Source organism: Amphiura filiformis, chromosome 8 (assembly GCF_039555335.1).
Source record: "Amphiura filiformis chromosome 8, Afil_fr2py, whole genome shotgun sequence".
Classification (NCBI taxonomy): domain Eukaryota; kingdom Metazoa; phylum Echinodermata; class Ophiuroidea; order Amphilepidida; family Amphiuridae; genus Amphiura; species Amphiura filiformis.
The window spans coordinates 53,003,463-53,020,549 of record NC_092635.1 but is presented as its reverse complement, the minus strand read 5'-3'; the positions used below and the strand labels follow the sequence as shown (position 1 = coordinate 53,020,549).

The 17,087-nt window shown below is 36.4% G+C and overlaps 1 protein-coding gene across 1 annotated transcript in view; it reads left to right on the top strand.

Moving 5' to 3' along the window:
* LOC140159211 (dynein intermediate chain 2, ciliary-like) overlaps positions 1-17,087 on the top strand; it is an 80,476-nt gene that overhangs the window by 32,568 nt on the left and 30,821 nt on the right. Inside the window, 6 exon segments of the mRNA XM_072182605.1 lie at positions 3,412-3,488; positions 8,135-8,257; positions 9,707-9,808; positions 14,483-14,648; positions 15,561-15,722; positions 16,707-16,954. Of these exon segments, the coding sequence (XP_072038706.1) occupies positions 3,412-3,488; positions 8,135-8,257; positions 9,707-9,808; positions 14,483-14,648; positions 15,561-15,722; positions 16,707-16,954 (878 nt within the window).

The window sequence follows — 17,087 nt, the reverse complement described above, 5'->3', positions numbered from 1 at the left end:
ATAAACCCATCATGCTATCCAATTTATAGTTGACTTTATTCATGAAGGGAACAAGTAAGCCCTTGTTTTTACAGTATTTGCAATACACTATGTACCATGTTCATCATCAGTATACACTCAAATGCTCTACATTGGGCTCTTTAATTTTGAAATCCACATTCCCTCTGGAAGATTTAGCTAAAGCCTTCCACAGAGAGAGAGAGAGAGAGAGAGAGTATGCATTGCAACTTGAATAAGCAATTGGGTAACTTCCATTTGAAATACTCCAGTTGTGGAAGATATATGTACATCGATGTACAGGATGCTCAAAATAATTAACCCTAACCAATTCCATTTAAAAAGCATACTCCCTCTGTGGAAGAATCTGCCAGTGGTGTATTAGAGGCCGTCAGCGTAACGTCATATGCCGCCATCTTGTGGGTACACGCTGCGATGGTCGTTCGATCTCCATGCGTGAGCAGCAAAATCACTGCGTCGACGCATGAAAACAGCTGCGTGGTAAGCTGCGCCCTGCGCGGTAAGCTGCGCCCTGCGCGCAGTGTCTGGCACATGAACACGCGTATCATTTGTACCCACAAGATGGCGAAAGGCTGACGGCCTCTATTGGCAGATTTCAAATGCAATAGCCCATTGAAGGCAACAGGACTTGTGTTGCAAATTTTGAACTCGGAATAAAGTCTAGATACTCTGGTAGCTTCTGGTTAAACTGCTCTATGATAGTACAGGCATTAGTAGAGCTAAATAATAATAACATGCTTTTTGACACATTTTCCATTCATGAATCAAACAAATCACAAATCATCAGTCAAAGATTGAATTTGCTATCTTAATCCAAAAGATTTTTACCTCGGATGTTTAAAGCAGTTGTTACTTTATTCATTCTCATTCCACCAAGTTTATTGAGATAATTACCTCAATATTTCGATTTGTACCATTATACCCATCCTCATCAGGAGGGCTCAAATGATGAGCTGATGGAGTTGAATGTCCTGCTCTCGACCTTCGATGTCTTTTCAATTGATCGATTTAGCGCGGGTGTCCCACTAGTATATAATAAAGGGATTTCAAGTCCTTTATCATGGTTAAGCGCTGGAGAGTGTTTTCAAATTTGAATGGCCTATGGAGAAAATAAAATTATTGGCACACAATTCAAATAGGTGCCATGTCACAAAAGTATAAAGTCAGTGAAAGAAGTCTGTCATGGTTTTGTAATACATAGTTAATGTTGTAGGATCTCATACAGAGATTGACCAAAAGACAGACAGTCAAAGTGTGCTAAATTTTTTATTGTGGATGGAATTAAATCAGTGTGCAGTTGCAACTCGGTGACGTGGTGCAATAATTGCAACTGCACGGCTTTCATAGTATCACATAATTGCACCCCATATTGCACTCATACCTCAGGTACACATTGCACCTCCCATAGTTGTTACACACATAGACAATTAGTCCAAGCACCAAATTAAAAAACTATGCACGCTCATACAAACAAATAAGCAAACACACCCCTGAAAATGCACAGAGATGGTCCATTTCATAAACTTTTTAGGTAATAAGTGATATGATCAATCTAAATAAGTCATTTGTGTATAATATTGATTTTGAGATATACATGTAGGCAATAATAGTGTTTAACTTCGTAATTCCAATTGTAATGGAGTTTTCAGCAAAATGAAACTCTGAAAATGAACTTGAAAACTGAATTTTGGTTTGACTCAACAAATAACTCATTTGGTTTGATCACATCACATTTGTAAGGCTAACATCTGCACGGGATGCATGTGATAGGCCACTTTTGATTCAACGTAGTTGGAAATCTAACATTGCTGTATCACAAGTGCCATGCGTACGTAACTTGCATGAAAAGTTACTGAGAATTTTTAAAGTAAAGCTGCAAGTGTCTGTGTAAACTAGTTAGGTAAATAAGAGCTATTGATAATCTCACTAATACAACATTGCTATTTGAAAAGCTGAATCTGATCAAATCATGCAGTAAAAAATATGAGATATCCAAGAACATGACTGCAAAAAAGAGTTTTACAAACTTGCCTTGTAAATTCATAACTGCTGCAAGCTGTTATAATGCAATTACAATTGAGAGGATGAAACAATAATGATATATTAACCCGTAATATCCACTCACAAAGTAGTGATAATGGTTATTGTGATATTGCCAATATGGGGCACGTCAGAGGCTACACTGTATCTAACATCATGAACAATAACTTGCATGTATATAAATGCAATAAGCAGTCAAATTCATTTTAGAAGGGGGAAATCCCATTAACAGCTGTAAATATAAAGCTGCAAAAATTATGGAAATGTATATTGGCTGTGTTTCAACTGCAGTGCTTACATTAAGCATGCCACAGGCTTTTTTTAAAGGGTGTCTCCTGTTAGACACGAGTAAAATGTAGCATCTACAACTATATAACTTGGCAGATACTGGCTTTCGTCGTTGGGCAGGAAAAACTTCCTATGTGTTTGATGCCCCTGAACATGTTTAAAACAAAACTGACAACCGGTTGCATAGAAGGTTTAGCTTTAAACATGTTCAGGGACCAAGGACACATTTTTTCCTGCCCAACAACGATTTTCTGACAGGTGTTTCTGGATCAGTCTTTTCCAATGTAAAACACAGTATCTTCAAGCAATAAGCAGAGTAGATACCATGTTTATAGTTGGGAGGCAGATTATGTACATCTATATCAAAATGATGCACTTGGACTGCTTAGTGCCAGAAGTGGGTAAGTGCAAATAGCTGCCTTGTGAACATTTGGCAATTCACAGAGTATATTGTACTCATCTTATACATGGCAGCTGCACATGGCAGCTATATCACTATCCCACTTCTGGCACTAAGCAGTCGACTTGTCAGCTGCTATATGTGTCTCTTTTTTACATAATGGCTAGAATATATACCAAACTCATCTCAGTGAGGTCACTTCAAATCATCCCAAGTCACAAGGTTTAGGAATGTTCTTCTCTGTATTCCTAAACCATGTGACTTGAGGATGATTTGAAGTGACCTCCACTTGAGATAAGTCTGGTATTTATTTCTAACTATTAGTAGCAGCCGACAAGTGCATCATATTGATACGGATGTACACATATATAGCATAATATTTGATCAGCAGGTGCACAGGCCACTCATCATAACCTTGTTCAATTGTTAATGTTATATGATTGGGCTATTCGAGTTGAAATCCATACACGGAAGACATGACCTTAATTTTCCACACAGGGAGTGTGAATTTCAAACGGGGTTACATGAATGGGTGACTCCATAATCTGCACCCCTTTGTCAGGAGATTAAGGTCATGTCTGCTATAGGAGGTATATGGATTTCAACTATAATAGCCTATTGTATTATGTGGACGTTGACTTTGAATGTTTGTGCTTGTATTGTAGTGGCCAGTGAGCAAGCCATCAGTGAAGCAGGTGGTGAGGGTAAAGAAGAGGGGGAAGGTGAAGGAGAAAAGGAAGAGGTAGGTGTAATATCTTTCAGGTAGCAATTGGGATGACTTCATGGTGTATAGAGAAAATGGTGAAAGCTACTAGTCTGCAATGATTGTATCTATAGGCCTACTTCTTAGAAGTCTTCCAGCAACATAATCCGCACCAGTTGAATTCAAACCACCTTGAAGCAAGTTGTTATTTATAGTATTTGGTAAGGTCCTTCAGCATTGTCGGACTCTTTTTTTCTGTTTATCGCGTGAATAGAACTAGGTCATGCGACGCTACGCAGCTTGATTGGTGAATGAAGTGCTGATAACATGATTTAATTAGCCAATCACTTCCATTGTTTTTAGTCAAATCACACACCACTGAAGAATCTTGCCGAAAACTATAGTCCTGACAGATTTTAGATCCAGTTGCTGGTGGAGTTTATAAGTGTTTGATCACTGTGATTTGTCTCTCAGTTGCTGCAGATGCTTGTATAATACAATCCACAATCACACATTAAAGTTATTGCTCTGACATGAACAAATTTTTACAGTAGTTTGTTAAACTTTTTAATTTTTTTATTTTACAAATATCTGTGTTACAGATATTTGTAAATTAGATGAAAAAAAATTAAACTTACTATCTCAAACATTTGGCATTTGGTCTTGTCTGAGCAACTCTTTAATAGGCATATATGCTTGTTAACGATTTTTGAGGTAGTAGTTTTTACCAGTTACCAGCAATGAAGCATGTGCATTACTAGTAGTATCTTGCAATATATTAATCTTATTTTACTCTCATGACATTTTTGCCAAGTTATGACAGTGAAAGAAGCTGGAAGAGAGAAAATTGCATGAGAACAGAAAATGAGGATACTTGAATGTAATAAGTACTTAAATTATTCAAGTTTGAATGTATCTGTAATATCAATTTTGAGAGGGATTTAGTGGTTATGCATGAGATATACACATCTGCATGGAAAATGCCACCTGTGGTCATCAATATTTGGTATCATAACTATGTATGAAGCATACTAATACTCGTACTAAATGAGATACCATGCATTATTGCAACTCATGAAACAATATGACAATTAATCATAGTTAACATCAGCAATGAAATATATTGATAATTATATGCACCTTAAAAGGAAGAAACAATACCGACACCACGGCCTGAAAGTGAAATACCTCAAACTCCAGACTCACAAGATGGAGAGGTAGGTCAAAAGTCATGGAAGTGGTCATCCCAAGTGGTCTGTCCCCTCCCCATCCCTCCCTTCCCATCCCCTCCAGCTGTGAAGTTTTGATGATAACTGGTTGTTACCTGGTGTGTTGTAATATTCCAGCTCCTGAAAAACAGCCTCTTTCCCAGTTTTAGGTTTAACCAGTTTTGTACGACCCCATTCTCCCAGCCCTTTGAATACTCATTATTTTTCATTTCCACTAATGATTGAATAATATTGGTCTATTCCAGTTTAAATTCATACACCCCGTATGGAAGGCATGACTTTAGTCTCCTACACAGGGAGTGTGAATTTCAAATGGGGTTACCTGAATGGCTGACTCCATTTGATATCTACACCCTCTGTGTAGGAGATTACGGTCATGTCTTCCATAGGGGGTGTATGGATTTAAACTGGACTAGCACATTGTAACCCTTCAACCCTTAACATGTTGATTGCATTTTGTAACCCACATATCAATAAAAAAATAATTTTCATATTTCCATGATTTCATTCAAAAATATTTTTGTAAAAGAAACCATCTTCTTTTTGAAGAAGCTTCCCTTTTAACCAACTTCTTACAACTAGATTTAATCATTTTTCAGTTACGACGATGAAAAACAAACAAACCTGTTCTACTAAAGGTTGACAGATCTTTCAAATAGTGTTGGTCATGCATTGTTGCTCTTTCAGGTTTTCTTTTGCAAATTTTGTTTTTCACTCGCATCACACAATTTTTTTTTTCAGTTAAAACCAATCCAATTTGCATACAGCAAAAATAAATCCACAAAATCAAGGGTCAGTCATGCCTATAGAACAGGGATGAACAAGAAAACAATTCAAATTTAACAAAATATTTGATGGTGGGATCAAGTCATCATGGTGCAAATGCATCTTCTTAATATGTTCAGCTTTATACGCAAGTTGATTGTATTCAATGTTGCATTATCTGTGTCTGATCCTATGTGCTATATGTACCATAGCCAGTAAAAATGCACTTAGTCCGGAGCCAAACCAAATAAAATAGGCCATTCCAGTAAGGTATGACCAGTATTTGGCTTCAGCTAAACTTATTTTTCAAAAGTGTCAATGATGGACAGAAAAATTCTGATCTTATTGGCAATTACATTGTTTTATGACAAAGGAAACTGCTTCATGCTCTACAAAGTCATAAAATTGGTCTGATCCCATTAGACTATATTAATATTTTTTAGTCTATACTCAAGTTAGACCTGCTTTGTGAATACCTGCCATGTTTTACTGTACCCTCAGATTAGACTGGAGAAGGCAGACTCTATATAATACCCTGCGTGTGTAAGCTACCATAATCTTCCATATTGGACTGTCACACAGTGTCACAGAGCATCACATTAGTGTGTCGCAAAGTGATTTATGACATAATAATAGCCCTGTGGCAGAGTAAACTTGAACCACTTGGTATGTTAGAAAGTATGCGACTTACAAGGTTTGTGCATATCAAGTTAAAAATTTGGTACATGTAGATCAGAGGCAGTCATAAGGTATACTATTTCCATCCTCCACGAGCCACCTGCAAGGTTAACAGAGTCAGTCTACTGTAATCTATTTTCTTGGTAACCCCTATAGCTAAAATAATAGTTTCTCGATCATGAGAGCTCAATAGGCACACAATTACAATTGCGTCGGCGTACAACGCCTACCACACACGCTTTGGGTAGCGCTGCATTTCCTGTGCGTGCACAATCGATCGCGCTATCGTCATTCCACTAAACTTGCGACATTACGCAGTGCACGCAGTACATTCATACTCTCATGATCGAGAAACTATTATTTTAGCTATAACAATGTACATAAGTTCATCCTTCCTACTGTATTTGTTAGTAGGGACAATTGTAACACAATCCTGTAATATAGTGTGCTAAACATGTATAAACCGTTATTCACTTTCAAAGGGAGAAAAAGCCACAGAAACACCAGAGGTATGTCAATTAGACAGGACCAGCCTCCTTTAGATCTAGTTACTGAAAATATTTTGATTAAGTTTTTATCAACTTCTCTCTCAAAATGCTGTGTTTAGGTTATTGAGTATTTAGTTCTAGTTTAGCTTTGCTGTTGTAATTATTTCTCATGAGCATGAATTCTTGATTCAAATATCAAAGTTTCTGGTTATAAATTTATCACTTTCTGATTATATTTTTGATCAGTTTCTGGTTACATTTTTGATTAGTTTCTAGTTGTACTTTTGATCAGTTTCTAGTTATATTTTAATCAGTTTCTGGTCATACGTTTTATCAGTTTCTGGTAATACTTTTTATCAGTTTCTGGTAATACTTTTGATCAGTTTCTGGTTATACTCTTTATCAGTTTCTGGTTATACATTTTTTGACAAATTTCAGTAGTTTTTACATTTTTAACAACTCTTTAGATAACCGGACTATAAAGTATTTTGATTCTAGTATAGTATTGCTGTTACTTTGAAGCATGTTTTGTAGTTTGTTTAGTTATTTCTTCTTAACAGGGTGATGCATTCAGTGGATGCAAATAAGTAATCTGTTTTATCATCAAGGCACTGATGCATTCAGTGGATACAAATAAGTAATCATCTGTTCTATCATCAAGCCCATCAAGGCATTGTTATTTTTCCTCTTTATTCTAGTTGGTATTCTGTAAAAAGAGGAATTTGCATGCAAGTTAATTATTTCACTATGTGATTTTGAATTCTTTGTTAGTGGATCTAAATTTCTCTTCTCTTTTCATATAAGCATCTGCTTTGAATGTTTTTGGTTCAATTGTGTTGTTGGTTGAACAGATACAACTTTTATCTTTGAGAAGGTAGTTAATCTGATGGTTTTTACATCTCAGTGAAGTAATGTTCCTTTGCCAGATAACATTTGCTTAAGTTGTCAAATTTAAGCTATCATGTAACATCTATTCTGTTACTTCCACTTATTGCTTTGTTATGTCAATTACGGCGCTCTAAAATACTTTTGTCAGATATCTGGATGATTTTGGACCAAAACTTGACAGGCAAGATTTGATCTACAAAATCAATTTTAGCTTTTTGTTTTGTTCTGAGGAAATCACATACTTTCATATTCTTTCTGATTCAGTAGGTCTTTTGAACTTGTAGTAATTCATCTTTGTTTCTCACAATGACAAAGCAAGGCTTTTGTGGTTGTAGTCCTTGGGGCACAGCTATATGATGGCATCCCCTTTTTAGGAGCTGCTAAAATGAGGTCCAGATAGTTCAAGGGAGCTTTTATCATAACAAATACAACACAGTGTCAATGTTACACAATTGAGCCCTACTGATGCAAAATTCATGCTAAAAAGCTGCTCATTGTGACAAGACTGGTGCCCAAGTCACATGTCCCCTTGCCCCACCCTTGCTTTGTCATTGGTTTTTCGATTTTTACTGTAGCACATGTTACATCCATTCTTGCCAATCATATACATGACACATATCTACTTCCATTATTTTAGGGTGAAGATGGGGAGAAACGGGATGAGGATACCACACCAGCACCAGGAGGAGGCGAGGCAAAACTTACCAACCAGTTTAATTTCAGCGAAAGAGCGTCACAGACATACAACAATCCCTACAGGGTAAGTAAAATCATGGGAGTTACCAGGGTTGTAGCATTAGTGGGCAGTGGTGGACGGCAGAGTTTTGCACTCAACTGCAATTTTGGCATTAGATCCAACCACTCAGAGTGCAAAATGGCACAATTTTGTTGAATTAGTCAACAATTTGAACAATTTTGACAACAAATGGCCAAATATGCAAGATGTTAATCAAATGCCACCCAGCACTAAACATTTCCTAGCTACAACCCTGGGAGTCACACCAAATTTCTATTGTCCCAAGTTCAAAGGCTCTTCAAGTACTTTCTTACAATTGAATATATGAATACAAAAGCCACCCAAGTCCATACTTTGGCCAAATTGAGTTAAGCATGGGAAATTGTTGCTATACATAGGCCTGTCATATGTATGAAAGAACAACTCAAATTCATCCTCTGTGTCTATTGAGCATGTGAAAAATAGCATGTTTGAAAGAATCATCGAATTCCATAATTTGAGTTTTGTAACACATTGATTGAAATCCAGTATGTATAAAAGTCCACTTGTAACACATTCATTGCTAGAGAGTTACTTTTGGGGAAAAAATGGGCTCAATAAAGGAAAGTGTGTGGTTTATATTACATGGCAGAATGCTTATCAACATTATATATACCTGTGTGCTTTATTTTGTATTATCTTACTAGTGGTAATCTCATTCTAACATTGTTGTCTTTGTATATGATTCAAAAAACCACCCAAGTCCAAAATTTAAAATGAACCCCACGAAGTCCCTGAAATGCTAATCGTCATACCTAATACAGGTTAATCCACTCATTTACACGTAAAACTGACCATATTGACCAGGTAAATCTAACTGAAGGAATTAAAATGATACACAGGTTTTTCTCTCAAAATCACTTCCCATGGACTTGGGTGGCTTTTGTATTCATGTATTCAATTGCCACCATGGAAGAATGTTTTTGGGCCGATGCCACACAGCTTAGTTAGGGAATTGAGGTGTCGATGTTTCAAAGTTTTTACATAACATAGTTTAATAAGCCAATCAGAATCCCACTTCTATGTTCATGCTGTGTTTGGGCTAAGTGTCATTCTGCTCTGCAAGTAATTATAAACAAGTAAATCAAAGCTTATTTTTGAACAGAAATCTTGGGAATTTTTGCCTAACTTGAAGTGTTGTTACATTGCAAATTTTGAGAGAAAGAATAAGGTATAGCATACCAAAAGTAATTTACTAATAGTGTCACCTAGGCAATTCATAAATTGATATTACTAAATTTGGTATCACAAGATATTCTTGTACGCTCTGTGATCCCGAATGTGTTCCCTGAGTGCGATGTACATGCTGCGCATGACTTGTAAGAAAGGTCAAACATGCAAGCTCATTATGCTTGACACACAAATAACATATAGCGTAAGTTTTCATCATAAATCTTATAAAATAACCTAATTTTTGATCACATTTGTGAGTAGGAAAGAGGAAGTCAAACAGAGCCGCCACCTAGAGCCAACTTTTCATCTACAGCTAACCAATGGGAGATTTATGATGCGTACATGGAAGACTTGGAAAAACAGGTAACAGTTGTGGCAATCCTTACCTTTAAGCATATTTTTTTATTCCTTTTTTCCATAATAAAGCAAAAATATTTAAATTTAATTACAGTGATGATCAAATGTAAGAAAATATAAACAAAAATTCCCTGATTTTGCATTGGCAGAATTCAACCAATTTCATTTCAAAGTACATTAATTTAATTTCAATATATTAGACTTTTTATTTCAAATCATGATTTTTAGGTCTAAGTATGGATAGAATATTAATATAAAGCCAGTTAAATTTGGTAAAATTGAAACCAGTGAAACCTGTTTTGTATATTTGTGCAAATTGCTACATGCTACCCAATGCAAGTTAATGAGGTCCAAAAATTGATACATGTATGTAATTGCATTGTTATTTTCTTTATCAAGGATCAGCTTGACATCAAACTAAAACATAATTTTTGAGCAAATAATTACATATAGTTTAAATTGGTATTATCATATTTTTTCTTCTTCTTACAAGTTAACAGAAATGTCAAGGATGTTTTACAATCGGATGTATCTAAGTACTTCTTTCAAAATTTTGGAAACAGAATAGGTGTGGAAGTATATTTGTCAGAATTTTTCCTAAATTGACCAATCTTGAGAAACAGTCAAAACTTGTTCTCAGCTGTCAATCAAACATCCTTCCATGTCAGCCTCATTTACTTGCATTGGGTCACTTCATGTTTATTTATATGTATATGCTTTTTTCCACTTACCCCATTTGTATAACTTTTTCTTGTAAAAACCATAAATGCTTCACCATCCATACATTTGCATAACGTCTGTGATGATATACCGTCCACCCATCCTTCCATCTGACCGGTCCGTGGTGGACATAATCTGGACACTCCTTACCCATGTGTACTAAACAGGCTGAGGTAGACATTACAGATATGGTGTTTTGATTTGAAAACATTTGGTTTTGATTTTTTTTTAACTCTGTTTGCTTCTTGGTGTGTTTTCTCATTTCATCATTTAACTCTAATTTTGTCTGAAATTTGATGTTGGTTTTCTACACTGTTGGTTTTTTTTACAATTGGACTGATTAAGGATGCGTATGTGAGCCAATGAAAGGGAGGAGCCAGTTTTTGAATCCTTGTGATTTCCAAATTGTTTGCGGAATACAAGAAAACCATTTTGAATAATTGGACTACAACACATGTATCCTTGGTCAGTCTGATGTCAATTAAGGCCAGGTTATTATAGACCACTTGGCATATGACGCCATTGCCCGGCAGTATGTGCGCGCATTATGACAATTTACATGGTTCTTTGCCCTGCAGTGTGCGTACGCATCGTAGTCTACTAAGGGCACGTGCATTTTAAATCGCCCGCCACATTTCATACAGTACAAGAAAGCCATTGAACAGTGTAGCGGGTCGTTCGAGCATAACGATAGACGAGTCCCTCGCCTTTGTTGATAAACAGTGATGTCAAGTGGTCTATAGTCCAATGTCTTTGCAAACTTTTTTCCATTGCGACGGTTCTCCGCAGTGACTTTCGATGGTTGGCCTTGATATTGCACTCAAGTGAAAATCTTTGCTCAAGACTTTGTTCAATCAAGCAACTGTTATCAACTGCGGAAGATGCCAGCGGAAAATTTATTTCTGCTGCAATGGAAACTTAAAGCGGTGCAATTTCAGAGTATAACCTAGCCTTTTCAGTGAAAGACACTAATAGTGTACAAAGCTGATATTAGGGATTTTGGTAGTGAAATGATAGGCCTATTGAATAGAAAAAGTGATTAATTTGAGTGGCTTAAACAGGAAGCCCCGCTAGGCCAGTTCTCCACAGAAGAACTGACTTACACCTGTTACTTTGATGACAGACAGAACAGAATTTACATGGATAAATTTTAACCTTGACAAATTCCCCAAGACACGTGAACCAAAAGTGGGGCTTCCACTTTAAGTTGAATAATATAAGGAACAAAATAAGCAATAATATTTTGAGGCATTACAGTTATAATTTATTATACTAACAATTATTGGAAGATGCATGCCGTTTGTTTTCAGAATATCTATTACTGTGCTATTGGGCTATTCCATTTAAAATCCACACTACCCCTGTGGAAGAATTTGAAAATATCTTCTACAGGAGGAGTATGAATTTCAAATGCAATGGAAATTTTAGCAACTCCATTTGAAACTCACCGTCCATATGTGGGAGATTCAAGTTGAATTGTTCAAAAGACATTTCCAAAATCTTGCACAGAGGGAGTGTGGATTTTAAATGGAATTCTAGCCCATTTTTTTGTGTATCTATTGTTTTAACAGACTATTTCTTATGACTACTTTTGAATCTGCTAGCATTTCCAGGTGGTGTATGACATGCATTCCCTAAATTCAGTAAATTTTCATCGTCAACCGTGTAATTGAATGGGATTATTTTGACATTTTAAAATGCTTGAAATATCACAAACAAATAGGCCTATGTTGATAAATAATATAAATACAAGCTAAAACCGTTGGGGTTCGATAATGAACCCCACAAAACTAACCGAGTATATGGCAAATGCCATACGGCCGGGCGGTTTCACGAGTTGCCGGCTCGATCATGTCATCCGCCGCCTGAGCATTTCAAAAATTTGAAACTGGTTTACATTAATAGGCTTTACATTAATAGGCTTTTGAGCAATTACAAAGTTAAAGGAGGATTTCGTGATCCTAGCATCCTCTATTTATGACATTTTTCAGTAGATATCCACGAAAAAAGCTCATTCCCAAAATTTCAGTTGATTCCGATTTGGCGTTTGCGAGTTATGCATGATTATGTGTATTACACTGCCCAATAGGCCACTGTTGTAATTTCGTTCTGGTATACCAGAACGAAATTCAAATTTGACGATATTTTTGCTAAACGAATTAATCTGCAAGATATTTTTGGTACATAAACATTATGTAGCCAGAGGTTTCCGGTGGTATAAAAATCTCAACTTTTTTTGAGAAAAGTGGGGGGATGATGTTGTGGATCACGAAATGCCCTTTTAATTTACTCCATGTGCATTGAGAAGGGATTGTGGACCCTAGGTTTCCCTACCTGAAGTTAGTTTGTACCAAAATTCCTTCCCACAAGGTAACAGGCATATTGCATTATAACAATAGATACAGCTTGGGGGGGGTTAATTCATCTCCATTGTTATTGCAATACATTTATTGTATTATGGGAAGAATATCTGTCCAATTGACTTCCGGAAGACCTGGGTTCCACATATGTGACACGATCAAGGGAAATGAGTCTGATGTCGCTAATATTGACTTTGAGATTTTGGCAAAGAAAGTGTTAAAATATTGTTTTCAGCGATTGATAAATTGACATAACTTTGCAAAGAAAAGTCGTATCAACATGGCAGTTTCTGAAAGCACTAAATGTCCTCTTGACCAGGGTCGACATGAGACTCATTCCCTTTGATCATGTCACATATTGAACTAACTTTTCCTTTCTTCATCCTTACTCTTGATGAATGAATTGCACTACTGGTAGCAGAGCTCAGTTTTATCATCCCATTAAAAGGAGCTGTTTTCTTTTTGATTGTTTGTTTGACTTTCTTTTTCAATATTCCCCAAATAGAAACACGCCACTAGTCTAAATTAAGAACAAAAGTGAATTAACAATTTGGAATAGTGTTAATAAATACATTAAAAACAAGATGCCATGAAGAAAGTTGATGTTGATGTGATTTTTGGTACAAAATAGTAGTAACTATTTCTTGCACTTTTAACTTCAGAATTTGGATAGAATATTTATTATTTTATTTGATAACTCCAAGGACTAATAATAAACATATGGGGAACTGACAAAATCCAACACATCTGTTTATGAGGGTCAATCATTCCATGAGTGTGAGAGACAAAAATGCTATGCCCACTATGCACCCTGTTACTGTAGTCTGGGGCACGAAACACTGTGTATAATATGTTAGACACAGCCAATAGAATGATTAGCCCTCATGAATATGCAAGAATTCACACTGCATTCAAAGCACAGGGACAGTGAGCTCTAATCCTTACCTTAATCTAGCTTACCTCGTAATCTCTTAATCTCTTAAACTCTTCATTGTTTGTAGTGTAGATATTTTGAATGAAATATGCTGGACGGTTAGCAGTACACTTGATTTGTTAAAAGAAATCTTGCAAAATATTATAATCCTAACTGCAGCAAGCTCAATTAGCTGTAGAAGAGACGTCATAATCAGATTAACTACCATAGCATAGCATTGGAGAATACAATTTTTGACTATATCGCCCTCACTACAAGCAGGTTGCACTCATCCCCTGTTTATGTCTGCAATCATAGGATGAATACAATACCACTCTTTTCAAAGATATTAATCTTACAGGTGCGAATGATTAGCATGATATGATTCAAAGGTACCTTGTGGATGATAGAGTCAAAAATTGTATTCATCTATTGCTATGGTAGCTTTAGTTACATCACTTCTACAGCAAATAAGTTTTAAAGATTGATTTGCTAACAATTTTTCTTACTGAAAGAAATGCGCATAAATTTAATTGGAAAACTTTCGTATTAACAACACAAATAAGTATGGTTATTGTGCTTGCTGTAGGTCAGCTGCATGCCTAGGTTAATTAATTTCATGGAAACATCGTCCAAAACCAACACTAATCCACCATCAACCTTCCTTTTTTCCTTTTGCGATTTTAGGAGAAAGCCAAAGAAAAGAAAGCGCCAACAAAGAAAGATGACGACAAGACAAGGAAGAAGCTGACTGCGCTGGAGACGCAGAGTGACGACATCTCTCGTATCGGAAATGCATCAAAGATTATTGAACGCATGGTCAATCAGAATACCTTTGATGATGTTGCACAAGGTTAATATATGTAGCAGTTTTGTTTGTTTCTGTTGTTTGTGACTGTTTCGGCACAAAATGTTGACTCATTTTACAAACATATTGGATTGTCATTAAAGGGTCCAAAAAGGGTACCTCCAGAATGCTTTATCATATTCCTAATATCAAACGATAATTGATGTGTTACACGTTAAAGCATGCACGCCACAAACATGCACACTTTGGAAATATTTTTTCTCCATGAGAGTTTTTATCCCACCCTGGTATTTACTGACCAACTCTGACCAGTTAGATCTCAATGTATGGCAAATGCCAGTTTCTTTTTAAATGTAGGATACACTGCAGTTCTTCTTTCGAAAAGAGAGTAGGGTTATACTTCACTCAGTAATGTATTCTAATACCGTAAAATTCCGTCTACAAGCATATATATGCCTCTAAACGAGGTTTTTTGACACAAGAGACAAGAGGCAGACACTCTCAACAAAAACGTTATTTGGAGTTTGAACAACTATATTACTGATAAAGGCGGCTGTACAAACATGTATATTTGTAAGACCAATCTATTGCAATGTTTTTGAGCAGGGTATTGGCCTTTCATATCTTTCGTTAAAAAAAACCTTGTTTAGAGGCATATATGCTTCTAGACGGAATTCTACGGTACTCGGTTACAGTATCGATGCTGCCAGATCGAGGCTTTCTTCGCACATGGCGGAACCATGCAATGGGTGAATAGTAATAGAATTTCGTCAAACAATGCAAGAATCAAACTTTGATTCTTGCAATAGTCGTTGGCGAGAATCATTTAGTTTTGACAAAAAACTTAATAAGAATAAAGTTTGATTCACACTAAATTATTTATGTGAATTTGTGCAAGAATCAATTCTAGCCCTGGTCATATAACCACTGCAACTTCACATTTGTTCTTCCTTACAGATTTCAAATATTGGGAAGATGTTTCAGATGAGTACAGAGACCAAGAGGGTACATGTCTACCACTGTGGAAGTTTACATACGACAAAGCTAAGAGATTAGCAGTGACATCACTCTGTACAAACCCCAAATATAAAGATCTCTTTGCTGTAGGCCATGGATCATGTGAGTATTTCTTAGTGGCTGTATTTGACAAGTGTGTGCTTATCAAATTGACCTTAAGGTAGAAGCCTCAAGTTAATTGCATTTGGACCAGGAGCCATTTATTTCAACAAAACAAGTTGCTCCTAGTTCTCTGATTTGCTACTGAACCAGGAACCACTTTTGGAGAACCAGGAACCACTTTTGGAGGACCAGGAGCTACTTGGTTTGAGTCTCAATAAACATTTTTGTCAAGTTTATATGGAGAACGACCTCTTGAAAATTGTTGGAGATTCTTAAAGATAAACAAACATAAACAATGTGACTTATCAGCCTTTTACAAAAGTAGGCAAAGTACTAAAACAGAGCAGTCAAGAAAGGAAAAGAGCTATACAGTGGTAAAGAGGTAGGTCTTAAGAAGATTCTTAAAGGAGGTAATATTTTCCTGACCACAGACAGTGGTGGACAACTTGTTCCATTATTATGTTTTGATGGATCCAAGTTGTGATAATATTGGATCCAAAACATAATAATGATAAAATTGGATGCTTTACGCCCAATATTTATTGGTCTCGCTATGAGTTTTAAAATATTGGACTCAACTACGCCTCGTCCAATATTTTAAAACTCATAGCTCGACTCAATAAATATGGGCTCAACCGATCCAATTTTATATCAAAGGCGCGGCCCAGCTTTTGAAACTTAGGCACAATTGCCAGCTTGTTTTTTGTAACAAGGCATTTCGAATGTGCCAGCAGAGTCAAAGCGAAGTGCATATAAGAAGTTTTGTGAGTCGGAGGTTGAAAATAAGAAGTGATGTAACCAGATTACATCCGATTGATTGTATTTTGGTGATTACAATGTAAATCCTTTGTCAACATATTCTATTACCCTACAGTGCCCATGGACTGGCTGATCATACGAAATACTGCCAATTTCATGGTTGTCCTTTCCTCAACATTCTATGAATATGTATAAACAAATTGTTTTAACCACCAACTATTGCAGATGATTTCATGAAGCAAACTCGTGGCATGGTGCTCTGTTACTCCATGAAGAACCCATCGTTTCCGGAGTTCATCTATCCCACCGACAGCGGGGTCATGTGCCTCGATATCCACCCGGAGCATCCGTATCTGGTAGCAGTCGGTTTCTACGACGGGTCGGTGGGCGTGTTTAACATGACGAAGCAAGATACCAAACCATTGTATCAGAGCACGGCGAAGACGGGCAAACATACAGATCCAGTATGGCAGGTATGTTTTTTGAGTAATTGATGAAATAGCATGCAATCAATTGTGATGCACCGTAACAATGGGACCACAATGACAAAGGTGATTTCAAAATAATTTGGACCAAACAAGCTTGCTGAAATAAAGATAATACCAA